Source organism: Phalacrocorax carbo, chromosome 6 (assembly GCF_963921805.1).
Source record: "Phalacrocorax carbo chromosome 6, bPhaCar2.1, whole genome shotgun sequence".
Classification (NCBI taxonomy): domain Eukaryota; kingdom Metazoa; phylum Chordata; class Aves; order Suliformes; family Phalacrocoracidae; genus Phalacrocorax; species Phalacrocorax carbo.
In genome coordinates, this window is record NC_087518.1 from 469,263 (window position 1) to 496,478 (window position 27,216).

At 43.4% G+C, this 27,216-nt stretch overlaps 3 protein-coding genes across 7 annotated transcripts in view; 2 read left to right on the forward strand and 1 right to left on the reverse strand.

The window, feature by feature from the left end:
• Positions 1 to 500: 500 nt before the first annotated feature.
• On the forward strand, positions 501 to 2,007 carry MRPS25 (mitochondrial ribosomal protein S25). The gene is made up of 4 exons (XM_064455804.1): positions 501 to 682; positions 778 to 884; positions 1,303 to 1,390; positions 1,625 to 2,007. The coding sequence occupies exons 1-4, from the start codon at positions 549 to 551 to the stop codon at positions 1,818 to 1,820; spliced, it is 525 nt and encodes a 174-aa protein (XP_064311874.1). The 5' UTR covers positions 501 to 548; the 3' UTR covers positions 1,821 to 2,007.
• An 857-nt stretch (positions 2,008 to 2,864) lies between these two features.
• Positions 2,865 to 18,867, reverse strand: RBSN (rabenosyn, RAB effector). Of its 3 annotated transcripts, none has more exons than XM_064455800.1 (12): positions 18,715 to 18,867; positions 17,894 to 18,190; positions 15,091 to 15,231; positions 13,294 to 13,394; positions 12,597 to 12,642; positions 12,326 to 12,487; positions 11,182 to 11,423; positions 10,242 to 10,312; positions 8,478 to 8,564; positions 7,849 to 7,951; positions 7,370 to 7,444; positions 2,865 to 6,449 (listed from the first exon to the last, which is right to left on the reverse strand). In XM_064455800.1, the coding sequence occupies exons 2-12, from the start codon at positions 18,054 to 18,056 to the stop codon at positions 5,301 to 5,303; spliced, it is 2,340 nt and encodes a 779-aa protein (XP_064311870.1). In that variant the 5' UTR covers positions 18,057 to 18,190; positions 18,715 to 18,867; the 3' UTR covers positions 2,865 to 5,300. The 3 variants fall into 3 exon arrangements, with proteins under 3 accessions (XP_064311870.1, XP_064311872.1, XP_064311871.1); XM_064455802.1 differs by lacking the exon at positions 18,715 to 18,867 and adding an exon at positions 16,821 to 16,976 and having other exon boundaries at positions 17,894 to 18,010; XM_064455801.1 differs by lacking the exon at positions 8,478 to 8,564.
• A 96-nt stretch (positions 18,868 to 18,963) lies between these two features.
• Positions 18,964 to 27,216, forward strand: part of TMCC1 (transmembrane and coiled-coil domain family 1) — a 200,199-nt gene continuing 191,946 nt past the window's right edge. The window contains exons 1-2 of one of the 3 annotated variants that reach the window (XM_064453367.1): positions 18,964 to 19,102; positions 24,056 to 24,161. The gene's annotated coding sequence lies outside the window, so the exon portion shown is untranslated. The remainder of the gene's footprint in view (positions 19,103 to 24,055; positions 24,162 to 27,216) is intronic. The other 2 variants (XM_064453368.1, XM_064453376.1) reach the window with 2 other exon arrangements.

Here is a 27,216-nt window from a genome sequence, read left to right on the forward strand (position 1 = left end):
GTGCGGGCCGTTAGTAGTCACAAAACCGGCTGAGCTGCAAAACGCCACTGACAACGGCAGCGTCTCAGCTGAACTGCAGAACGCTATGATAAAGGGCAAATACAGAACGAAGACACCTGGCTTGGTGCAGTGCCTTCGGCCGCTACAGCTCGCTTAAGAGAGAGCGGGAGCGCCGCTGGGAGAGCGCTGCAGAGCTCAGCGCCTGCAGGTTCGGCAGCACCGCCGGCTCCGCAGGGTGCCGCCCGCCCCGGGCGAGCGCGCCCGCCCGGCCCGGGCACGGGGCGCTGCGGCGGCCGCTGGGGGGGGGTGGTGGAGGCGGCGGCTGCGGGCGGGGCGGTGGCTGAGGGGAGGGCGGTGGCTGAGGTGGGGGTGGAGGCGGTGGCTGAGGGGAGGGCGGTGGCTGAGGTGGGGGTGGAGGCGGTGGCTGAGGGGGGCGCGGCGGCTGAGGTGGGGGTGGTGGCTGGGGGGGGGGGGGGGCGGTGGCTGAGGGCGGGGCCGCTTCCGCCACTTCCGGCCGGCGGCGGCGCCCAGCCCCACAGGCCGCCGCCATGCCGATGAAAGGCCGGTTCCCGATCAGGCGGACGCTGCAGTATCTCAGCCAGGGCGACGTCATCTTCAAGAGCTCGGTGAAGGTGATGACCGTGAACTACAACACGACGGGAGAGCTGAGCGAAGGGGCGAGGTGAGCGCGGGGGCACGGCGGGAGCGCGGCGCGGTCTGCCCCTTTTTCGGAGGCAGCTCCGCGTGCGCTTGTGTGTTTTTTCTTCTTCTTTCCAGAAAGTTTGTGTTTTTCAACATCCCCCAGATCCAGTACAAGAACCCCTGGGTGCAGATCATGCTGTTCAGGAACATGACCCCCTCGCCCTTCCTCCGGTTCTACCTGGGTAGGTGCCGCCGGGGCCGATGGGCCGGGCCTGCCCCGAGGGCGCGCTGTCCCGCGGGCGGGGCCTCCCCCGAGCCCGTTCTCTGCAGGAGCCGTCGGAGCAGCCGCGCTTTCGCGCGAGAAGCACCGTTTGAGCCGCATTCCTGCCTTCCTACCGTGGCTCGGCCTGCAGAGCGGGGAGCTTGTTTAGGAAAGCGGCTTTATGTTAGCAAAGACCCTGTGCTTACTTCCTCTACCTCACGCTTCTGGCGCCTGTCCTAGCGCCCTCCTAGATGAACACTTTGCTTTTCCTATTGAAACGTTACATTGCACATTAACTGTAGTAGAGAACCAGTGTCTCAGTTGTGCGTTGAAAACACTTTTGCAGCTACTGTGGAAGGGGCACTGTTTGATATACTGTTACAAATCTTTCTTGACAGACAACGGAGAACAAGTTTTGGTTGACGTGGAAGATAAAACCAACAAAGAGATAACTGAGCACATTAAAAAAATCTTGGGGAAGAGCAAGTAAGTAACACTTAATAAGCTAACATACAGTCTAGCGTACAGCATAATACAGCCCCTCTGAACTTTTGTCAGCTATACAGAAGTACCACTTCACCCAGCTTGTGCAAATTTTGTCTGGAAAAAGTCCACAAGCTAGGAACTGTAAATCCATCTTTCTGGTAAATGGGTCCAGGGAGGGGAGAGGCAACGTTGCCATTCAGGCTCCTGATAGTAACAACCAGATCTCTCTTCTAGAGAAACACTTGAAAAAGAGGAAAGTGAAAGGAAAAAACTATCACATCCAGCAACTTTTGGGCCCAAGAAGTATCATCTGCGAGAATGCATGTGTGAAATTGAAGGCCAAGTTCCCTGCCCTGCTTTTGTGCCACTGCCTAAAGAGATGAGGGGAAAATACAAAACTGCTACAAAAAATGAAGATGCATCAGCCTGAGATCTCAAGCCTTGCAGTTGTTTCTCCTCAGGGCTGGGTGGTCAAGGTTCTTCAGTGAGAGACAAGAGCTAACAGCTCCTGGAAACAGCAACAAGCAAGTTTAGATAATGCAGACAACCTTGTCTTCTAAGTTTTCTTACAGCTACAACTAGAATAATTAAAGTGAAAAATAAAAGTTAAAGACCCAGCTGTTTTGGTGCCAGTTTTACAAAGCATTGTAGTCAGCACTGCATAAAAGGAAAACGGTGACTGCTTCATACCCATGACTGCATGTATAAGGTTATAGCAAAAACAATATCATGTTTTCTTTGGGATAGAGAGACTAGACTAAAAAGGTAATGTATCTTAAAAGCTGCAGAGAACTCCATAATTTATAGAAAGTGGTGTAAAAGTATTCCTGCTGATTTCCATCTTGTACTAAGTGAAGACAGTCAAGTCATAACATAACTCCAAGCTCAAACTACACACTGAATTTTAAATTTAGTTACTGCTCCAACAGTTAAGTCTCATTTACAACAAGCTGCAGCTTTTCCAGCTGGTACTGCAACTAACTCTGAGAAGCACTGATCAAGACAAGAATATCAGCAGGAAAGAACATGTAAACTGCTATTTGTTTTTGTCCTTAAAAAAAAAACCCGAAACTTAAAGCTACTCTTTAGGAAAGTGTCTTAAGTATTCCTTAAAAAACACCATTCAGGAGAACTGTGTCTAGATTTATCAGCTTCCAGCAAATTCTGGCCAGCAAGTCCACTGTGCTTTGAAGTCCAGTGCTGCGATAAGCACTCCGGCTCCCTGCACATGGTCAAGAAAACCCCTTCTAATCATCATAGCTTCTGCCTTCACCCATTACTCTATCCCTTGAGTAGTATATAAACATGGGATAGATTGTATTGCTCGGAATTTGGTACTTGCACATACCTTTAAGCCAGGCTTAGATATGCAAATTAACACACAACTGTATTTCAGCATTTCTAGGCTAATGGTTAAGTACAAAATTTAACACTGATTCAAGCATCATGTAAAAATTGTGGAGGACAAACAGGACAAAATAAACATGTTTTATTTCATCTGTTTACAAAGCTTTCATATGGAGTAGTGCATGCAATTTTAACAAAAGTCAATGCTAGTTATTTATCGAGCTATACAGTTAAGATGTCTTCACTCGGTCATGCCTTGAGAGCCTCACAGCAGTCCAAATACCAGCATAAGGTCTTCGCTTTGGAGATGACTTTAATATCGGATGTCTAGTCTATCACATTTAACACTGACAAAGATCATGAGGTATGCTAGTCTGTTATCTGCATGTAAAAATACATTATTACACATACAATAAGGATACTTTAATTGTTAGTGTATTAGACTGAAAATACAAGGCAGAACAGTTGCAACAAGGAAAAAACCACTTTTTAAATGGGAAAGCTGAAGCCACTGAAGCTTTTTTTATGTTGATACCAAAAGCCACCTTGGGTGACAGTGCAGGGCGCAATCCTCTTGACTAGCAAACAAGTCTGTCTTAAGTAACTACCTTATACTATTTCTGTTAAACAATTCCAGGGATCATGTTTAGCTCTCAAGATTTATTTTTTGCAGCCTTTGTAAATCTGGTGCCACAGTGCACATGTTTTGTTAGTTTACAACCTTTCAAATCCTCTGTTCGTCATTTTACTTGGTGCAAAATGACACTCAAATCAACTCTCATAAAACATCTCAGTATAAAAACTTCATGGACAACCTGTTCTGCAGATTTAGGCTACAGCAGGAAGAACATCATCAGCCCTCCTTAGCTGGCTGCTCGAAGTTATTTTGCTCTTTTACTAGTGCTATTAAGTGAGGATATCGGAAGTTTGTTTTTTAAACAACAGTTCCACAAGTCCCTAATAAAATAAAACTAGGGTTGGTGCTCTTTAGGTAGTGTCATTATTTGTGTCTCTAAAATGTTAGGCAATGCTTGGGTTACAGCTATGCTAACATAAATCATCAGAGACACAGTGAGAAGACATGTCCCATTCCATGGAAGTTTACACTTCTCAGTAAACCCACTATTTTTAGTGCTATGCAGTGTGATCTGCCTGACTTTCCTCTATTTCAGCTTTTAATACACCCTTTAGAGAAACTCATCCCCACCACCCCTTCAAACACTGATGCCTGATGATGGACCTCTGCCCTTTAAAGATACAAATCAAAGCAGCTCAGGCTCCATCTTTTGCAGAGATACAGACTGACCTAACCCTGAAGCAATCCTACATTTCCAATACCAATCTTCAGAAGCCCAGCACTAAGCCCACCTGCATCACAGGTGCTGGCTGTCACCTAGTCATCCCCCAGACCACAGGATCACAAGATTACTCCCATTTGGAGCTTATTTAAGCCAGACATGCCTGATTCTCCAAACAACCTCTGAGGGGAATCAAATTCAAAAGAGAATTGCTATTTGGCACTATTGCAGCCACAGACTTTGTCTCCCAGCTTTCACAGAAGTCCAGTTCAGCGGCACTTCAGCTCTCCATTGTAAACAAGATTTTAATTCCTTGAATGCTACAAAAAGCAGGTTCCAGTCTCACAAATAAGACAAACATGATCATTGTGTCACCCAGAGAATTTAAATGAATGTGTAGATTCCATAAAGTAATTAGGAATTGGAGGGTCACCCTTTATATTACAGTTTGAAATAGTACTAGCCTGATGCTCTTTTCCCTGGAAAAGAATAGATACTTGTTCCCTCACAAGCAGGTCTCTGAAGCGAGCGTGGTGCTCACTATTACACTGTAGTTTGTGCTCAGAGCAAGTGAGGAACTAGAAGTGATGAAAAGAGAGCATCCAAATTTTACTTGGGAATATTTATAAACACATTAAAAAGTTACTCATATTAAGATCAGTTACAAAGTTCTTCTCAGTCTTAAAATCCCTTTTATCTATTAGCATTGCATAAAATTGATCTGCGAGCCTATATATTCTGCACCTCAAAGAATCACAGTAGCCTTTTAACAGCACTTTCTCATAACACCATTAGGCAATGAAGCTGGCCTGTAATACTGCACTGTGTCATTATCAGAGGATGCAGAAGTTTTAGAAAAAAGTTTTTGTCTCTCTTTAGTCAAAGCCCCACTTGAAAGGCCGATACTACAACAGAAAAGGGAAAGACAACAAACCAACACTGCAATAATTTCCAAATCATAGCTCCTTATTAGCACTTGACCACTTTGACCAAAATACACCCACAAATAAGCCATTTAGCATTAGGAGAGTGTTGTAACAAGTTATTTTAAAGTTTCTTAGTATAAGCATTTGAGACCAGCAGCATACCTCAGTAATTCTTTCTTCAAGACTGAATAGTAGTGGAAACGCCTAGTTGAAAGTGCATAAAGTCAGGATTCTCCCAATTCCCTCCTGTGATCTATACTCCTGTTTATAAGTATCTGTGCTACCTTCCCATACTTAACAGCAGACTTCAAATAATTATTACACAGCCCTATTTCTGCTTCAGCAGTTGGATTTCTCCTTCTGCTTTGCTAATGTGCGCTTCAATTCCCTTAAGTTCTCTGTCAGTACCTCCACCTCATCCATTCGTCCACTATGTTTAGCATCAAATATATAAGCTTTGATATTATCTATCTGTTGGAGAAGTAGCTCTTCCTCTATAGCCTCCTCTCCAGAGATCTCATTGCCATCCTCCACTTCAAAGGGATTGGTAGAGGATCCCTCTTCAAATGGATTCCCGGAATTCCAACTGCTCCCAGGCTTTTGAAATGGATTTTCATCCTCTTCAAAAGGGTTTGAAGTACTGCCAGGTGCTCCATTAGTTTGTTCATCATCCTCCTCATTTTCAAATGGATTATATTCTTTTTTATCACTTTGCAGAGCTGTGTTAGAGAAAGAAACTGTTGGAGAAGTGTCTTTGGCAAATGGGTTAGCAGGATCTTCCTCTAACTGAGAGAGATCTGCCTCCTCTTCAAAGGGGTTTAGACAGACTGTCTGATCGACTGTCTGATCTTGGTCCTTGCCACACTGTGGGACATTCTGGGGTTTGAGCATGAACATCAAGTGCTCTTTAGCTGGCAGCTGCTCAACAGCAGGAGTTTCAAAACTTGGGTTCCCTTTGATCCAAGTAATATCCAAATCTAATGCATGTGCTGTCAAGTTCCTATTCTCTGTTGCAACTTCATGCTGATGCTGCTTGACTTCTCTGAAGTCTAAGGAGTGCGTCCTTGAATGTCGAGACATGCATTTGTGGTGTTCTCTTTCCCACTCTTTTTCACGAAGGACCTGAAGTTCCTCCCTCTGCATCTCTTCCTCTTCTGCCTGTTTTTTAGAAAGCTCAATAGCTTTCAGAGTTTGTTGTTGATCATATTCATCCTGAAGCTGCCTCAGGTTCTCCTGCAACATATGGACCTCATCTATCCTATTAGCTGCCTTTGCTTGCTTAATAAAGGATGTGATATTGTCAATCTGCTGAAGAAGAGGGTCTGCTATCTCACTTTCTCTTGATATGCTAGATGTAGGTAACCAGCCTTCTGATTTCCTGAGTGTTCCTTTTTTCAGGTGAGTTGCATCACCATTAACTGCGGCTGCAGATCGGGAGATAAAGTCTTTCTGCTTTTCCTCTTGTTTTCCGTGTGTTTCAAGAGCCACCTAAACAAAAAAAAACAACCCACGTAGTAAGACAACACCATGAGCTTGAAAGATTCCGTTCTGAATATCCGTAAGTACAAGAAGTTAGCCAGTCTTACACATTGCTGGCTGCCATCAAAAGGTAGCACCTGCATTTTTGATTACTTTGCAGAAAATGCTTATTTTAATAATATTTCCTAAACGCATCCCTTCAGATTGTTTGTGATGATACTGATCAAAATCCCATGACATCTGCCTCTACAAACTTGAGGCAAGTAGTAGCAGTGACACGGCTTTATATAGAAAACAAAGCCTAATGCAACTGTGCAAAGAGCAGCCTAGATTGGACAGTAACTGTTATCACATCTGACTACAGCAGACATCTGTAATAGAACATCAGTGTTAAAACACAACCGATACCATTAGCTTTTGGAGTTCAACAACTCTTATTTCTCAACTTCTACCTCAGGACAAAGCTGGTTTAGCTTACCATAAATGATGTCCTCCCTCCTAACTGAAAAGGACCCCTCCCTCTCCAAAGAGGCATCCTTATTCTAATATGTCCTTTTTCACCACCAAAATAAGTCTCCAAATTCTACTTGTGCAAATGAACTCCAGAGCACAATTTGGAAACCCATGTAAGCTAACATACTTAGTTTAGGGCTTGCTCTGCATGCACTGCAGCAGAAATGGCACATGCAACCAAGTCACTGCTGCTTTCCAGAAGCGTTCAGCTGCTCAGTACCCACCTACTTATGTTCTGATAGAATACAATGACAGTGTTACATAATCCCTGAAAAAGGGTATGGAATGATCTGCACACCAAAATGGAAAACTGAAATCCAATATTAAAGGCAACTATCTATACACACACAGCCACTAGGCTTAAGCCCTTGAAGGAGTCCCTGATACAAGATTTAAGAGACCTTAGCCTGTCTTACCATGTGCAGTCTTTTCTTCTTCAGTTCTTCATACTGATCTTTGGTTGGCAGGGACATTAGGCCAAGCAGTTTTTCCTGGTGAAATGTGAAATATTTATAGTGTTGCTTGCAGGCATTCAACCGATTTTCAAGTACTTGAAAGAAAGATACCAACAGAAGACCCCACAAACAAATAAAAGGTACTTCTACGCTGCAGTCACTGCTGCAAGTCTGAGCTCGTCTTTGCTGCTATAACTATACTGCTAGCTAAGCTCAAACCTCAGCAAGACACAAAGCCAAGGCTCACACATTCTCTTAGGTCCCTAAACTCAGTGCTGCTCTGACTACACTATCTGTGTTCAACCTAGCTCATTTAAGGCTATCTTAAGTCATCAGGGAAACTAAACCTCCTGGCAAAATAGTTTCAAACCACAGGGATGCCTTGCAAAGACAACACTATATAAAATTTACATTCAGCTCATAACATATGTTCCATTTACCTGAACAAAAAGCGTAGCCGAGTATCTTATCATTCTCTGAAGTTGTAGTGTTTTAGGATGAGGTTGGGGATCTTCATGCAAGCCTAGACTCAAAATCTTCTTACTAGATCAGGGTAAACATACAGCCTCATCAGTTCAAAAACAAGGGCCAGCAAAAAAAAAAAAGAAGCAACAGAAGGGGACAAAGACAATAGTGGCCGAAAATTTTCTGATATTCTTTTAGGTAAACTACTTTGGATATTACAAGTTATAACACCTTCTACTCCCACCCTTTTTTTTTTTTTTAAAAAAAAAATCACCACCCTCACAAGAAAAAAAACAAACCCAAAAAACAAACCAACCCACCCCAAAAACTAACTGTGCCGCTATTTGTTTCTTCTGTGCTTAGTTATTTCCACTGCAGAGGAATGCATGACTTAAGGCTGGAAAAGGAACTAGAAATTGATGGTACACAGGAACAGCATCTACCTTTTCACATGCTCTTTACAACTGAGCAGACAAATTGATCATCCACGTGAACAAGCAGGTATAAGCTACATGAACAGACACCAATGTCTGAGGAAAAACTACAGAAGTCTAACAGAGGGAGATACAGATATGCTGGGGGGCAGGGGGGAGAGATCTTTTACCTTAAGGCATCTATAAATTCATATACTTTTTGAATGTCCACCCTCAAGTCATTAGCATGTTCAAGATTGTACGTTGTCTCCCCAGCACTAAGAAATAAACACAACTTTATTGTAAGTCATGTATCCAGCTAACAATACATACAACATCAGAGATTGTCCCAAGATGACTAAAATTCAACAACAGTAAGAACAGCTAACACTAAAGGGATTGAACGATTTTATTTGAAGCTCACTGTGTTTGAAAACCCCTTTCTTTGCGACAGAAGTAAAAAATGACAATCATCTTGTGAATGGGATCATTTAATAGAATATTATCTTCATAGAAGAGAATTTTATTTATGATTGTATTATTTACTGTTATGGGAAAAATTGCATTTTAACACAAGAATGCCACTCTACCAATAATATCTAAAATATACACATACTTAGGAAATGCATCTTTCCCCCTCCCCCCCCGTGACTGAGTGCAGAAAACACTGATAGGCTGAATAAGCAACTATACTGTTGAGGTAAAATAGTTCCCTCTACTAATGTTTCTCAGAAAGCAAAAAGCCTACAACCCCACAAGGGTATAATATTTAAGATGCTAGTAACCAATTGTCCACATGGGACACAAGCAGTTATATGCACTTTACTAGAAAGTCATGTTTACTGATAAAACAAATTAGGGTTTAACAGGGAAGATTCTTAACCAGTTTTTAGCTTCCCTCTCCTTTTATATCACAAACATAAAAGATAAGGATCACTCTCTCAAAAGAAACATCACTGTCCATATGATTCCAGTTTCTGGGACTCACTACTTGTCAGAAATCTTTAATTTCATCATTAAGAAGTCTGTTGTGTTCTGACATGTGCTTACATTATCCAGGACATTCATATTTTCACTTTTCTCCAGTTGTCAAGCCACATATCACCAGCTCTCGTGAAGTCATGACAAAAAAAGCAGTAACAGCTTCACATGTTTTTCACCTTCTATAATTTTTTCTTCCTTTCAGAAGGTGTGTTTTTACAAAAACAGTTTTGTTATGAATGACAGCCTAATGTTTCTACAGCCATCAGATCTAAAGGACGGGTAGAGAAATTTGCTAACTCTAACTTCCCAAATGGACGTGCTTCATAGTCTAAGGCCAATGGGCGTCTTTATTATACAAACCAGAAGTATAACCTGACAACCTCTTGCAGATACAGCTGGAGAGATTTAAGTTACCCCAGTGGGAGAATAGTACCACAAGAAATTATGCACAGAAGTGTGATATATGAATGCTGCTTATCCACTGCAGCACAGGGCAGGCCAGCTAGATTTAAAACAACTGTCAGGTGAAGGTGGCTTGCTTTACACACAGACAGATGAGAAGCATTCAAGTGGTCCTTTGTTGCTGGCACTACTTGGAAGCCATGCCATCCAACTGAGGGCAGTAATATCCTACTTCAACTGTTTGGAAGAGGTTCATCTACAAAATAAGAATTGTAGCTGTGTACTTCCTTTTTGCAAAGATGACATGTCAAAGTAGGATAGTGGTGCCTGAGAAGTGGCTTTAAAAAAATAAATCAGGCAACTTCTCTGTATGCAACGTTACGATTAATAATTAATTCAGTACTACTATGTTTGAAGAGCACGCGAAAGACAACAGATAATCTAACACTGCTTTTTCCTAAAATTTACACACTCTTGCAGCCTTAACATGCCAATTCCTTACTCCTTCCCACACTTTTAGGGAGGAAAACTACTTAATACTCAAACCAAAATCAGCAACTGGGGCTTACTTTAGTGATTCTGCCATCCTTATGTATTCTGGCGCCTTCTGGTCAACTTTCTCCATGCAGAGACGGAGTTTCTTGTTTAAAACAAAAATGTATAAAAAAAGAACTTATATTAAAAGACTTGTGCAAGAACATGCTGACATAAACCTTTCATGCTGCCTGTGCACATTCAAAGTTAACCCTGAAGAAAGCCATTTAAACTATTCAGGATGACAAGACCCTCCTGTTATCTTCAGAACACAGCATGGTCAAGAACAGAGAAAGACTCCGTGTACCCCTGCAATGTGAATTCTGAATTCAGCAGCTGTTTTAACAGATGACTTGGACAACTTCCAGCCTTAAATGTCTTCACAAAGAGCACCAACCAAAACTCCCATTAATACTAACCTACGGGGTTTGTGGACTCTACTGAAAGAGACACCTGGTGATTGTCAGTACCTGCTTTCAAAGCATATTTGAACATAACGTTCCAGCCCTACACTGTTGACTGACACAGATGGCTCAAAAAAATCATTTGCCATCAGTGTGAGGACAACAGTGCTGACAACATCGAGTTCTATAGTTCCAGTGCAGCCCACTGACAAAGTACACAGCGTATCACTGGTTTAAACAAGAACTATTCTGGGGAATCCCAGCTGATGTAGTTTGCAATTTTGAGAGAGAGGCATCTCAGAACTATTAGCTCCAGACGATGAGAATGAAGATGTATCTTAAAGTTAAGTTTGAAGTTACTGTGGGATATAAATACTATATGGCAACTGGCTCCATCATTTCAGATATATCTTTGTTACTTGGCATAAACACCCAAAGTCTACTGTAACACAAGTTGAGTGTTAAGTCACAAAGTAAGAGCCTGGACATGAGGTAACAAGCCAAAAGTCAAGTAATGGCAACTGCCAGATATATACACTGAGTATGAAAGCAGCAAAGAGTTTTGATTTACCTCATAGAGTTTCACAATCTCTGGAGTGTATTCTTTCTCATCAATCTGCTGTTCTCTTTTCAACAGGGTATCTTTGCAGTGCCGACAACAACGGATTCGGTCGTCATCCTTCTCATCCAGAACTGAGCTCACGCTGCTTATGCTGCTAATGCTGCCACGGCGGGAGCCATGGACACTATTAGGTGATGAGTTTGGGCTAGTATGAGAACCCAAGGCCTCTTTGCTGGCACTAGTGAGTTTGCCTAAAAATTACACACATGTAATTTTACGGTGACTGTAAAAGCCAACAGATTCTACCAACACAAATGAATTGCACTTCAACAGAAACTTTATGTCCAGGTAATATTAGAACACCAAGTTGAAACAGTCTGCTGAAAGATGTGCAATGAACCCATGACAACCAAGACCGCAAATCAGAATTTGGCTCTTCACTGTAAGCCTTGCTCCATTCTAAAAGCAGTTAGAGAGCAGGCTGCTGAGAACCACCTATTTTGCTTATGCCTAGAAGCATTCTCTTGTTCGAGCTTGCACAGTTATAGGATAAGTATGGAAAAACAGGTAGGTTTATGCTGTCCATGTTTTGTGCTTGAACGCTCCAAAAGGTGCAGTTAATGTCATTTATTTCCACAGAAAATACGGTTTCCTCTCCAGTGCACTAGATGAGGAAATTAAAGTTTGAAGGGTTTCTTAAAGGCTTGTGGATGAACTTTCTTAATGTCAGCATTTGGACAACCGTGGGCAAGACTGGAAATACCCACAGCAGTTTCAAATATCAAGAACCTTGGCAGTTATAATTCCGACAGCATCTTCATAGTTATGGTATTCAATAGAATAAGACACTAAATATTAATGATATTTACTAGTAATACATATTACTACTACTACTTCTTCTAGTAACTTTTTCAGTGATAGGTAACACTTCCAAATCTGAAGAAGGAACAGAGACAAAGCATGGAGAAACCATTCTTCTTGTTCTGTTTCACACACAAGTGCCTGCATGAAACTGAATCACACATTAAGGATCAAGTTTTCTGCACAGGCAGAATATTACCAGCAGCTTTTTTTCTAATGGCAAAAAGCTAGAATGCAGTTACCACCGAGTGAGCTATGGAACAGAGGAATTAACATCACACACTGTACTTACTTGCCAAAGGAAGACCGACAAGTTCCATGCACTTCTTGCACATAATAGACCCACAAAGGCGGCAGTGGTGACGTCGGTTTCGAATACTGAACTTATTGCCACAGTCTGGGCAGAACGGAACATCCTGATCGCTGACCCAAGGCACAACAGACTTCTCTATAGCTGTCATTGGGCAAGAGGGGAGGGAATACACACACCAGATATTCATTCAATTAATTCCTCAACCGGTTAAACTATAGGAGCAAATAGTCTGAGGTAAGCTCATACCAACCTCGTATTTTAGCAGACTCTGTGTTTGCTCTGTCAAACGATGTAAGCTAGCAGAAGACAAACAATACATTCAAGAAAATGGTACTTTTGCAAGAAAAAAAAAAACAACAATATAACCTAGCCCAACATGAAGAAATTGTCATTTTTAAGAGGTAGAAGCCTCAGCCTGTTTTTATACCATATTCCCTGCAATGTTCCTATTTATTTCTAATGCTGTATTCATACAAGTAATGCTAACCAGGGACTACCAAACCTGTACAAATCAGAGCATTTTGGACACAATCCTTACAGCACCCAACAGTGCTGCATCTGAGCCAGAATGTAAGCATATCATTGGTAGATTTTGAAGAATGAGAAGCTGCAAGAATCACGACAAAAACATTAGGGAGAAATTCAGTTAAGTAAAAAGGTGGACAAAATACACAGAAAAACAGATGGTTCTTGAAGCATGTGGAAGTAGCATCTTCAGCTTGAAAATAGAGCATAGAAACAGAAATCATGTCCACAGTACAGAGTCAGACCAAGCACAGTACTCAAGGATAAAAAAGGAAAACAGCAGTGTATGAAGAGAGTCATAGTTTAGTATCCTTTACAAAGTGCACTGCTAGATAAATGGGCACATTTCATACTAAAATATTATTTATTTTTAGTCTAGGAAACATTCAGAAGGCTGGAATATTAAAAAGCAGTGAATTTACCTTTTCTAACCTGATTATTAACTTATTGACTTCAACTACATAGTGATCAATCCTGGCTGCTCGGTGTTTCTTGAAATCAGAAAGATGGCTTCTCATAGCACCTGGAGAGATAGCAGAAAGTTTTCATAGTCACCCAGGTGTTCTATATGGATTTAAATGCCTCTTAAAAGACAGCTGTCTCTTCACCATTTATTTCTCATGTTCAAATCGCATTTTAAAGACACATTAGAATCCTACATATTCATGGTGCTGCTCTAAATAAAACAAGCAGGTTAAAGCCTAAACTCCTGGCTAGCAATAGACAGTTTTATTTCTACTACAGAAAACAATGGGCACTATGTTAAAGAGAACATCTGCAACAATTTTTTTTCCCTCTTCATCCCTCAGTTATATTTGGCAAGCTATTAACAACTAGTAGTTGTCTCAAAACCAACTCCCTTTAGTTTCCTGGGTACATGTTGAACAAAGGGAAGAGGCAGGTCCAACGACTACTGGAGGCCTATGTAACAGCAATTCCTCTTTCAGACTTCTGATGATTCTTCCACCTTTAGGGGTCTGAATCAAATCCTTGATGACAGTTCATATTTACAGAAAACTGACCACCAAGTATACAAAAGAACAATATAGCATCTATTTAAGAAATGTACAATTCATACCTGACAATCTCGGTTTCAAGTTTAAGTTTTGATCCTTTTCCAAGTAAGATGAGGCAGGTATTAGAAATCAAAGTTACAGACAAAATTTAAAAAATTCTCTCTTCTGACTGGTAGAACACAAAATCAGATGTTGCTTTTTGATATTACCTACCTAACCCATGCTAATGAAACAACCAAAAAACCTCCAAAGCTGAATTCACAGGAATGAAAGAGCCCCTCTGGGTAACTGAACTCAGCCACTGCTTTCGAGACACCACACAGTCCCTTTCACAAACCCACCAAATCCCCTCCTAAAATTCGTAAGGTTCATCTTCACTCTGATCAAAAAACAGTTCTCACTCCTCTGACATTCAGAAACCTTCTGCTAGTTCACTAAACTTATTCTTAGCTAATATTTATACTATGATTGCTGCTGAAATAGTTACAAAGTCAAAAGTATAATAATTTACAGAACTCGGACTCTGCAGACCCAGAGGCTAACTCCTAGTCTGGCAGCAGCATGCACAAAACTTTCCCAGGATCCAACAGAGATAGCACTGCTTCCTCCCCCCTCAAAATAACCATAATATTTCAGTAATAGTAAGAGGCAATTTCAAGTAGCAGCATTTGTAATTACAAGCTCAGTCAACTTATCCTTGAAAATCTACAAATGTAGATTTCTATTCTGAGGGGTGGATTTGGGGTTGGGTGTTGGTTTTTTTTCTTGTTTAGGTTTTTTTTAAAGTAAGCCTCTTCTTAATGAGATATTATCTACACCTCAAATCCAAGGAAAAAACTAAAAGTTTAAAAATCAATGGACAAGCTTTTTGTCAGACGTGAACTAACAAGTATTTTAAGCATAGTCCAAAAGCTGGAGATTTTATATAGCTGTAGTTTAATTATTAATTAGTGAATTATCTGTTTTGTAAAAAGCCTCAAGATGGTTGCAGAACAGCCCCCGCCATTACCTGCATTTTCCCCATCACCCCACACAATATAAGCAGGCTGCACCAAATCAATATGCAAACCATAACCCTATGCTACAGCGAAATCAAACTCAATAGACACAATTCCATGCAACTTCAGCAATACTGTAGCATTTTCCCCATTAAGATCAAAAGAAATGTTATCCCCGCTGCGTATTGCTTTCCAGCTCTCCTACCTACTTCCTGGGGCTCCCACATGTACGGATCTACTCCACCATAGCTGAATGACTCATATCGTTCCTGAGATCCAGAATCAGTTCTGTCATGTTCTCGTTTCAGCAATTTCTGCTTTGCTCTTTTGGCTTTCTGGACTAGATCTGAAAAAGATAAACCCTAGTTATTAAATGTGGCACAGTCACCAAATATCCATCACATGAAACTAGTATGCAACATTCCTCATCTTTTAGCACAAGCCTTTTTTCCTTGATGACAAGTTCATCCTCAACATGTTCTGTTTTGAACCAGAATGCAGTTCAGAGAGTCACAGATGACATGAAATGCTCTTTGTTATCTGTCATAAAGTAGTGCTTAAGGTCCTAATGACAACACAGTACTTTTGGACACTCCATTCAGGAACTCCACTGTAAAAGAGTAAGTTGTCTTAAACTACGTGACTTATTTCCCAGTGTTTCGGGACATAATACAGATAGTAGCTCACTTCTCTTAATTCCCAATGGTTTTCTTAGGATTCAAGGATGTTTGACACTTTGTCTTGCTGCACAAACTACAAACTAAGAATTTCAGTGTACTTGTACACTGTTCAAAAGTACTAAACAGCCCACTGCATTATCTCATATGAATGCTGGTGAGAAGAGGGCAGTCTCTTAAGGCCAAAAAAACGACCAGGAACTTGAAACTCAGAGCTTTTATTGCCCTTGCTACTACGTTCCTCTCTGAGTGCTAGCAGAAGTTGAGAGCACTACTTTTCTTGCCCAACACCTTCAGTATCTCCTTGAACTAGGTCTTTTATACATCAAGCTTTCTAACAAGCTGCTGGGAACCATGACTTAGCACGTCCTTTCATATTTCTGATTTTCTTATTTAGTGTCCAAAACACTGGAACTTCCACCGTGACCTTACTGGAGCCTGTCCCCCGGAGCTTCAGCCACTATGGCTGTGCCAGCAGATACTGCTAGGAAGTATGATGTCTACATAAGGTTTTTCAGCTGCTGAAGTTACACTACCTCCCAAAATGACACTCAGTGATATAAAACACACTTCTCAAAAAAAAAAACGTGTCAGGTTGGCAAGAGCATTGCTAGCATTGTAACATCACCTGAGAAACAGGACTTCTCCTCCCCCCGCCTACTCTCAAGCCAGCATAGCAAATGCCAGCTAGGCACTAGTTTCTTAAGTGAAGTTTACACGATCTAAACAGAAAATAGATCTGCAGTCAGGACTTTTAAAGTCTGACATACTCAAAAAGAACTAGGGATGCCTTATGGCTTCGCCACAGACGCAAAAGCTTTTCAAGCAAACTTTCATAATCTTGTTTGCCACAAAGTCAAGCTTAACCACATCAGTATGATTCAACTGAACTAACAAGGTGATTTGTAAGCATTTCTGGAACTCCACAATTAGGGTAGTTGGAGTTCAGCATTCATCACAAAGTTGTGCAACCACTTGTGATGCACAGTTTGAACACCAGTCCCTAAAACAGGTAATTTAAATAGGTGATTCTGCTGGCCTGCCTTCTTCTAGAAGAGACTTCACTGGATAGACCTTGACCCAAATAACTAGGACAGAAAGTAAGCAGACAAAACCAACGTCCTTTACACAAGAACACATAAGAAAGGTCATCTGAGAAGGCACAGTACACTATTTTAGATTAAAAGAACACTAGAGAGAACAAAATCAAAATGCAGGTGTTTTGTATTAAATAAAAGAAGTGTTTGGGAAATCTTACCAGGCCCGAATTATTGTTGTTTTCTTTCCTCTTATCACAATGAAAACCATATTGTTGTTTTGGTTTTAATGCTCCATGGAAGTATCTGTGATTCAGCTGTTACAGCACTGTACCCATGATGAGAACATAACTGCAGTACTGACCAGTCTGCCTTCACTGTCCAAGAGCACAGTGCCAGGAGCCAAGACGTAGCCAGACCAATGGAAAGCAACTTGAAGATTCATGTAATATGCAGCTGTGCTACCCTTAAGACAGGCTTGTTAAAAATACAAACTTTTCATGGAGAAAAGACTTCTGAAGGAATAATCATCAATCTCAGGGAAAGAAATAAAAAGGGGGCAGGTGGGAAAAGTAAAAACTCAAGACTGCCAGGCCACTATCTCTAGTGTAATTAAAACAAAACCAGAAAGATTTTTGCAGGGAACACAATTATCACTTGTTTTTGCACAGTCTTCTATGTAAAATGACACTGAGTATGCAAGGGGGTAAAAAAAGTAGAAACATTTTAGTTAAACAGAATTCAAAGGGATTTTTTGAACACCAGTAAAAGTTGGTAAAAGGACAACCCCTGGGGCACTCACAGCACCTACCGCCATCCCCACGGCCCATGTTCTTTTCCCACCAACATCCTTCCTTAACTCTATGCTTTATCTACTGACAAAACAAGGGATTAATGAGTCGGTACGTGGCAAGTACAAGAGATTCCCCATATTCTGTCAGGTCTTCAAGTAATGCTTGGGAGTTCGGCTGGGTTACAGTACAAATCCGAGTTTTCAGATAAAAACAAACAAAAGACCCCAGAAGGCAAATAATAAGAATCATGCATGAAATCAAACACGTGAAGAGCAATGCCTCTGAAGCGCCCGCTTTAGAATTTGCTTATTGAACATATCGGGAATAACGTAAAAATGTTGCCTCGGCCTGAGGTGATTTACAGAAAAGCGGGAGCCCACGCCTCGCTTGCAGCTCACGTCGCTTAACACGTTAGCATTCTCGGACGTTTCGGGAGCGCCCGCAGCCGTACGGGGTGTCACGCTACGGGGTGCTACGCGGCGCAGCGAAGCGGCTCTTACTTTTGAGCTGTCCCTTGACGTCCCTGTCCTCGCTGGAGTGCTCCTCCTCGTAGTGCGACTGCAGCTGGTAGAACGACTGGAGGTCCTTCAGGCAGAGGGGGCACAGGAAGCCCTCCCTCATCTCCCCCGGGTCGCCGAAGGGCGGCGGGCAGCCGGCGGCCATGGCGGGCCGGCGGCGGGCGGGCGGCGCGGCCGCCCCGTTCTCAGCAGCGGCGCCGCGGCGTGGGGCGCGGCCGCCCAGCGGGGACAGAGCGCGGGGGCGACCGGCGCGGGAGCGGCATCGTCCGTCGCGGCTCTCTGAAAATAACCCGGGCAGCGGAGTCGGGCCGGCGGCACAGCCTCACCCCCGCCCTCCCCGGCCCCGCCGCCGCCCGGCGACCGCCCGCGCCGAAGCCCCAGGCGGGGCGGGGGCCGCCTCCCGCTGCCCCACATGCGGCACCCGCTCGCCCCTCCCGACCCGAAGGCCCCGCACGGCGGAGAGGAGAGACGCCCGCCCGCGGCCCCGCTTTGGGAGAAGCCGGGTAGCGAACTGGGACAGGCCAGGCCGCAGGCCGCGGACAAGGCCAGGGCGGAGGCGCGGGCCCGACGCTGTCCCCGCACCGCCCGGCTCGGCTCGGCTCGGACCGGCGGGGGGCGCGACAGGCTGCGCAGGCGCAGGGAGGCTGCACGCGTCGGACCCCTTACCCCCGCGCGGCCGGGGCGGGGGGCACGCAGGAACGGGGCGGGGCTTAGCGCTCGCGCCGACCGCCGGGGGAGCGGCCGCTGGGGGCCCCCGCCCCGCCCGAGGGGGGCCCTGAGGCGGGCAGGCGGCCGGGCCTCACCTCAGCGCCGCGGCGAGAGGGGCGCGGATCCAACAGCAGGGGCAGTGCAGCGCTGCCCGCCGCGCTCCCACCCGCTCAGCGTCCCGGCCGCCCGGGAGCGGCGGAGGGCGGGGCGAGCGCCGAGATATCGGGACGGGAAGGGTGGGGACAAGGCGGGCTCATCCGGGACCGGAGGGAGGGTGAGGCTCAGCTAAGGCGTGCGCTGACGAGCGCAGAACTATCGATGGAGGGCGTGGTCGGCGGGGCGGTGGCGGGAAGGAGGAGGAGGTGGCGGCGGCGGCGGCCTGAGGGCTCCCCTGAGGGAGGTGTGGCGGCCGCTGCCCCGTTTTCAGCCACCCTGGACTAGGCCCTAGCCAGGGCGCCTGCTGGAGCGTCCCGCGGCTCGCAGGTGTGTATGGGAGAGGCGGTGCGAGGTTGCGGTGACAGCATCCCCTCGGGCGCGGGGTGGGCTGGCCCCTGCTCTGGCCTCCCGCCGCTCCGGCACGTCGCGCCCCGCACCTCCGTCTCGCTGCGGGTGGTGGTGTGCTCTGTTTCTGAGCAGGCTGGGGACAGGGCCGGCGTTGCGAACAGCGACAAGCCTGGTGTTCCCTTTCCCAGCCTGCCGAGTCACTCAAAAGAAAGCGTTCCGAAACTGTAAACCATGGCGCTAGATGACATGGTGCTCACAGAGCCACAAACAGAGTCCAGGAATCCCACTACTGTTTGCCCTTGCTGCCTGACAAATAGGTGTGTAAATCAATGACAGAAGTTTTTCAATAGCCTCAACTGGTGGAAATCTCTGCTGTCCCACATTCCCCAGCGTACAGAGGAAATAACACAAGTGTGCAACCGTTTTGGAATTTTGGAATTACAGGCTTTTGGAAGCAGAGATTTTCTTGCGTGACAATGCTACTTACACTTGAGTCCTATCCTTTAAAGGTGGATTTTCACTGTCAATGTCATGCACTTCTATCCTTAAAGTTAAGTCCTTTAAAACCTTTTCAACAGGAATCAGGAGGCGAAGGGGGTCGGTGTTTTCCAAGGCATGAATTAGAACGAGATGCCCAACTCCTAGGGACTTCAGATCCCAGCTAAATGATATTAGATAGTCCCAGATGGGATAACGGCTTCATCCACAAGCTGGTGCTGGTAGCCATTCTAAATTTTGGTCTCATTCCTGCAATCTGGTCTTTGTGGGCTGACTATTACATGACTGCTCTCAGCACCTTGTCACAACACCAAGGAATTTCACCTGGTTTATATTTATAGCTCCATCATCCTGCAAAAGTATAATGGGAAATCAAAGTTTTAAAACTGAACGGATTTAACCATAGGTGTAAGTGAATGTTATAAACAGACAAACTCTCTAATTTTTCAGATGTACAGTTTCCTGTTAAGAGCCATTATGCTCTGGTTTTCAGAACCATGCAGTCTTGATTCAGTTATGAATAGAGAAACAGGCAGCTGTGGAAATAATGTAGAACCCCAGTTACAGTCACCTTCCTAGTCAGCATGCAAAACACAGACCCAATTTCTCTTTGATATTAAAAACTGGTAAGAGGTCTTATCATGCTGTAAAAGTTGCCCGGTCAGGTCCTCTCCCCGGAGAGCACTCAGGTAAATTATAAGCTGTTAAGCTTTGTTTAGAAGGTATGATTGATTGTTAACACCTTTTTTGACATTTATTTGATAAGTTACGGTGCTGTATTAACCCCAAGGTCTTACGAACCTGAAAGTATTTTTAAGTGTTACCAATTTAATTTTAAAACTTGGAAAGTCCTCAGCCTAGGGACTAGAAATGGAACGAGCAGTATATGTATAGGACAGTACTTAAAGGATGAAAAGAAAAAAATAGAAGTAACCATCTGACTTCTCATACTGCTTTTGTTACATAAAAAGTATATTTCTGGCCTCTTTCAGACTTACCTGGAAGGATTTAACCACACATGGAACAGGCCTGCCAAGGTGTGCTCAATCCTGGGCTGGCAAAGCCCTCTAGCATGCACACCTCATCAAAGCTCCTGGGTTTTCTCATTGCATAGGCCTATATTTGGAATTGGGGCTTCAATTAATAAACATCTTCCTTCATTATTGCCATCCTTTCCTCTTTTTTCCCCTAATGCCAATTTTCTGATCTCTCTTTCTGTGTTCCCACCCTAAGAAGGCACCTTTTCGTACAGAAGTTCATGAGTCTTGAATCCAAGCGGGGTTAGTCTCTTGTGATCTTTCTCAGTGGGGAATGGTTATTTGCATCAGTTTCAGGTCCAAGACTTTAAGCCTTGTCTAAACAGGGAAGACCCTGGACCAGTCATTGTGGAATAACAGTTATTCTACATTAGCTCCTATATAGACTCCTGCTCCTCACAGAGCATCACGTTCCAGCACCCATGTTACAGAAAGAAACAGAGAGGGAACAAATTTGGGATAGCTACAGCACTTCGAATTTCTGCTTTCCCAGATTCATATTAATTCTGGGAGTGTTCCTTATCGTGACAAATCCTGAGATTAAAAAATGTTGAGTGCAGGAACTACAATATTTGCTTGTTTCTCTAATTTTGGGCATTCAGCTACGCTTCTAATAGTAAGTGCATCTGCTTAGTGCTGGAAAATTCAAATTACTACTTATGTGATACTGCCAGGAGAGTCATTTCAAGCACACACTTCCTTCAAGGAAAGCATTAAGGATGTGGATTATGCTCACAGTTTTGAAGTTGTCTTTAATTCTGTACTATGTGCATTGTCTTTTACAGTTCTGAAAGAAGTCAAAGGAAAGCACTGCAGGCAAGCTTTAAGGGAGCAGTTTGTAAATCCTATTGTATTTCCCTTTGATTCACTAAATGTGAGTTCAGCCCTGAGCCTCCATTTTTTCCCACTTGTTTATGTCTTATGATACTTACCCAGAAGTATCCCTCCATTACCCCATGTATCTGCTCCATCCTTCAGACCGGAAGCTAAGAATTGCATCAGCTTGTCCATAAAGCAACATTTCTTTGCAAAACAGACTGGAAAATCCAGGGTTTAATAGATCCCCATCCCTGATGAGGCACCCATATTCTAATCTGAGGGCTTTGTGTGGGGTAGAAGGAAGTTGGTCAGCTGGGGATGTGAAGGAGGTGTTTGCAGTGTAATGTCTGAGGGGGGCAAATCTGGAGCAACACAAGGCACTGTTTTTCCCAATCATGATCCTGTGCTTGGAGGAACAAAGCAGACACCAGCCTGATGCTCAGTGCCTTTGAGGATTCACTTGCTCTGGCATCATCCTCCTTCCCCTGGATTTGCTGGAGCTGGGCTGTTTCCTAGCACTGAGCCATGTTTGTGCCTTGGGAAAGCTCAGGTGGAACCAACTGCCTCTCCCTTTGTCGTTACCTTGCTCCTTTTGCCCAGACCTCTGTTGTGGCCAATGATTTATAACTCACTGAGCCAGTGAAAGAATGCTCCAGCAATATGAGTGTCTCTAGATGAGCTGCAAAGATCTGTGCTTGGATGGGAGAGCAGCGAGTATGAGATGGGTGATAGTGGGAGTAAGTGAAAAAGAAAAGACAAGAGTAGATGCAGGGCTTGTAGGGGCGTTTCTGTAGGCCCAGTTTTCTTGCCTCTGTTTCATGCTTGTGTTCTGTAGGTTTGGTGGGTGTAGAAAAGGGGTAGGTGGGCAATGGAAGATGTGCCTGCCACTAGATGGCACACCAAGCACATCTGAGAGCAACTGAAGACCTGCTGGGGGCCTTTGCAGTGGGTTTCACAGCACATGGGGCTGCTTAGCCATTTGTTTTAAAGGTTTTCCTCCTGCAGCAGGCAGGATAGTCCTATCCGTTGAGCTGTGAGACACTGATGACTCAGGCAGCTCGGTCCTGTCCTGTTATTCAGAAGTAATAAGAAGTGGGTATAAGGAAACGTGAGACCGTACTGAAGAGCAAGCTCTATCCTTAAACCTGCCTTTCTCTACAGCTTCAGCAGGTGCTCATTTTCAAAAGGAAAGTCTTAAAGGCTTACTAAAATGGTAAATACAACAACTGAAGTCTAATAGCCTACTGTTGGGACACAAACAACACAGTGAGAATGATTGCCTACAGCGAGTTGTGATGAGGATGATAACGTGCTAGGATGTGCACTAGAAATCAAACATTTCACTGAATCTTTAGTTAGTTAATTGTGCTCTTTTTGCATGTTTTGCATTTGACCACAGACTATGAAAACTCATCTCACCAAATGAATCTTTCTGAATTACTGATAAAACACCATGTTGTGTCAATCACTCTTGAAAAGAGAAATTTTGTTTAACATTTTGAAAGAAAAATGCCATTTGTTTGCATTTTTCTGAATATAAATGGTCTTCAGCACTTTCTGAGGAATTAATTTCCCATTAAGTGATGGTACCTGTTTAATATAATTTGGATCTATGTAAGAGTGTTAGACTGTTATTGGGAATCTCTCAGAAGGAATTATAGAAGCAATAATACAAAGTTAGCATGCCAGATGTAGTGATGTGTTGAATGTGTCCTTTCAGTCCCAAATTGAAATTTGGGCTCCTGTGTCCCTGAGGGCCCCATGTCCCTTTACAGAGGCGGAGCATAATCTTGGTTTGTGCTTGTGTAGATGAGAATAGACTTTGGCTGCTTGTCACTTAGTCAGGCTCATCAGTTTCCCACCCAGAGAGTGCTTACAAAATGAAAAAATCCAGGTCAGTCTGAAGCAGTCCGGTTTATGCTTCTTCAGAAATTAGTTGGTCTTCATCAGCTAGTCGCAATAGGAAGAGAGGTATCTGGGGACAAGTTGAACCTTACTGAAACGCTACAGGTGCTGTTGGGGTCTGAATTTGAACCAGTAATGGCTTACCATTGTGAATAAATGTAAAAAAGCAACAGCACTTTGCTACATCAGCACTACTGAAAGCGTGGTTGGGCATTGGAACAGGCTGCCCAGAGAGGTGAGGGAGTCACCATCCCTGGAGGTGTTCAAAAAACGTGTAGACCTGGCACTTCAGGGCACAGTTTAGGAGGCCTGGGGGTGTTGGGTTGGCAGCTGGACTTGATGATCTGGGAGGTCTTTTCCAACCTTAATGATTCTATTCTATGAAATTCTTCCTACAACATAAAGTGATCTTTGATTTTAATTTATTTGAGAAAACTTTTTTTTGTTTGTTTGTTTTGGTGGATCTAAACCAACTTTTTCTGTATTTTTCATTTTGTTCAGAAAACTATAAAATTTTGCAGATCGCTGTTCCTTTTAACAAAACTTACATATTCAGTATACTCAAGTTGCTTATTGTAAACATTTTGATACAAACAAATTTGTTTCATTAGTCTGTGTGGAGAGGATAGAAGCTACAGCTCCATGCTAAACCCATGATTTTCTGTGTTGGCAGACTCATCAATCAAAACTGGCAGCATGATGTTTTGTAAGAGCTGCAGCTGACAAGTTGTTGAGCCCCATTTGTCTGATTTGGCTACTAACTGCTTCAGTATTGGCAGGTCAGTCATCTACACAAGTTTATCTGGTCCCTTAACACTGCTGAGGAATCTGGCATGTTGGTCCTGGGTGCCATGGAATGGCATAATTTTTACATAGAGTAGGTGAATTATAAAGAGGAGAGACAGGAAGATGCAGAATTTCTTTGTGTTTACTTTTAATTTAATGTTTTAACTGTCGGATCCATACATCACAATGTCTAGATTACATTCAAGGCTCGTTTCAGATTTCAAGCACACCCATATTTGCATTGTCTCCTATAGCCTCTCTTGTCTTCTTTTTACCCTACAAATTTGTACAGCAACCAATTCCCATCTAGAAAGCAACATGTCTAAAATCAGTAAGTGGAATACCCTCAACGGTAGGTATACAACAGTGAATGATCTGTGATTTTTTGCAGGGCTGTTGTTGGTGTTTTCCTCAACAACACCTGCATGTTCAAAGAGCTTGCTTTTTGTCTTGACTGCTTTCACTCAGAGAACCTTTCATAAAGTCTTGCTATATTTTTAATTTGTCCTGGCTTTCCTCTCTCCTCCTCCTCGTCGTCTCTTTTTACAGTAGCTTCTATGGGCACCCCACACATCAGTACCAGCTGCATCATCAAGAGGGAATTTATGCTGGAACCATATGCTTCTTTGTGAAAATTAGTTTAAAACAGCAATCGTATTTCAGGCAACTTCTTTAAAGCAGGTCACTTACCTTAGTTTTCCCAGTCAGTCTCACATAATCTCACTACCTGAAAGGAGGCTGTAGCGAGGTGGGTGTTGGTCTCTTCTCCCAAGTAACAAGTGATGGAATGAGAGGAAACAGCCTCAAGGTGCATCAGGGGAGGTTTAGATTGGATATTAGGAAAAATGTCTTCACTGCAAGAGCGGTCAGGCACTGGCACAGGCTGCCCAGAGAGATGGGGGAGTCACCGTCCCTGGAGGTATTTAAAAGACGTGTAGACACGGCACTTCAGGACATGGTTTAGGAGGCCTGGAGGTGCTGCGTTGACAGTTGGACTTGATGATCCTAGAGGTCTTTTCCAATGTTAATGATTTTATGATTCTATGATTTTCCCTATACCAATCAGCATCATACTCAATTGTATTCAATTACGATATCCATTAAAGAGAGAAGATGGCAATGAACTAACTTCCTTTGATATGGCAAGTTTGATCCTGGTTTACCTCCATCCCATTCTGCAGGAGTATTTGCATGATTTATTAAGTCCAGATTTTCCCGCTTTCCAATTCATGTGAACGTGAGGAAGGCGCAGTGTATTTTAGCTGTGAGTAAACGAGGAAGGTGTTCCTTCAGCCACTCAACACTTCCTGTGCCAGTGTGTCTCTGACGTACTGCTTTCTTGTCTGCATCACTGGCTGTCAGTTCAAACCAAAGTGGCTGAAATAAACTCAAGAGCTGTCTTTGCCTTTTGGCTAGGATCATTCCATTATGTTAGTATCCGACACTCCCCATCTCTGTCAGGAACTAATGTCATGCTCCAGCATACCAATGCAATTTGTGATCTAATAAGATTTTGGTTCTGCTTTACCCTCTTTCAGCCTGTGTTCCTTCATCTCATGTAAGCAAAGTGAATTGGCAGATAACTGATAAATGCCCTTTTCTTGGTTTCCTTCTTAGGACTTTTAAGTGCAGTGGTTTCATCAAGGAAAGCAAACCACAAATGTCTTCACACAGGTTTAAAAGTAATCTCAAGGCAGGTGGATAACTCATTTTTCTCAAGGAACTTCCCATCTGTTTTTATCAGAGGTCTCTGTGTTCAGCCTGAATCCTTCCTCATTACCTTGTAGGTGTGAGTTCATGCTGTTCTTGCTGGGAGGGAAGTGGAACTTCTGCACTGTAATGCAGATAGTCCCTGTATCCATTTCATACAAACAGAATTTCCCTGTCTGCATCTTTTGTGTCATGTCTCTGTACAGCCTAGACCTCACCCAGGTTCATCTTTTCTGTAGGGCTTCTCCACTTGACTGCTTTTGATCATAGTTTTTATTCATAGCGATGTCCAGACTGATGCTTTAAAATTGCAGCTGGCTGTTTAATGTTAACCGAGCGAGTTACCAGGCAAGCAGTGACTCGGCTTCAGTTATGGTGATAATGTTGTTTTCAAACTTTCTCCAACTAACAGTCATTAAAAGTAGTAATAAAGGGGTTTGTTGGGGCCGCATGTCCCTTGGAAACACTCAGCTCATGCTAATTACAGTGGGTTAGCAAAGAGGTCAAGGCTGATAAGCATGTGGGAGGGGGCACAGAACAGTAATGGTGAGAGGAGTTGAAAATAGTTGCAGGAAATGTTAATTATACAGCTTGTTCACATCAACTTTCCCCTCCCATTGAAAACAAAGCTCATTTTGAAGACACTTATAAAAGCTGCTCTTTAGGAATCAAAGTCCCTTATGTCTCAATAACTGGTAGCACACCAGAAATGTAAAACTGCAGCAGAGTAAACAAAGAACTCATCTGTTGTTTCAGTCTCAATTAAAGCTGGAAAAAAGATTTTTGCATGATGCTGGTGCCACATTAGGGCCAGTGCACAGCTTTGCTCTGTGGACCTAATCCAGATTCTGCAGAGGACGAGGGGAGGTTTTTCCACCGACTTCCATGACCTTTGTACCCAGTCTGCTATTGACTTGCTGTCATTCCTGAAAAGCTACAGACTGTCTCACAGACAGGTAGTGCACTTCATCACGGAACTTTGCAACTTAAAGGCCCCGTTCTGCAATTATCAAAATGTGCGAGTACATTTATATGTGTGACTGAGCAAAGCTAGTAACGTGTAGATGTTTGCATAGATGTTAAATTCTAATAAAAGAGGACAGTGAGGGGAAGGTATACAATAAATGTAAGAGGAGGAGAGATGTGCAATTAAAAAATTCTTACCGTATAGCTAGTAGTATATATCTGTGTAGTTCATGTTGCTAAGAGATTGAACTATATTTACTATTCAAAGAAGCAGAGCATTATAGTATAGAAGCTGGTTCTTTTCTGGTTAGTACCTTAGCCAAACTCCAGAGCCAAGAGGTTTTTAGGGTGTAGGCAAATCTGACAGATACT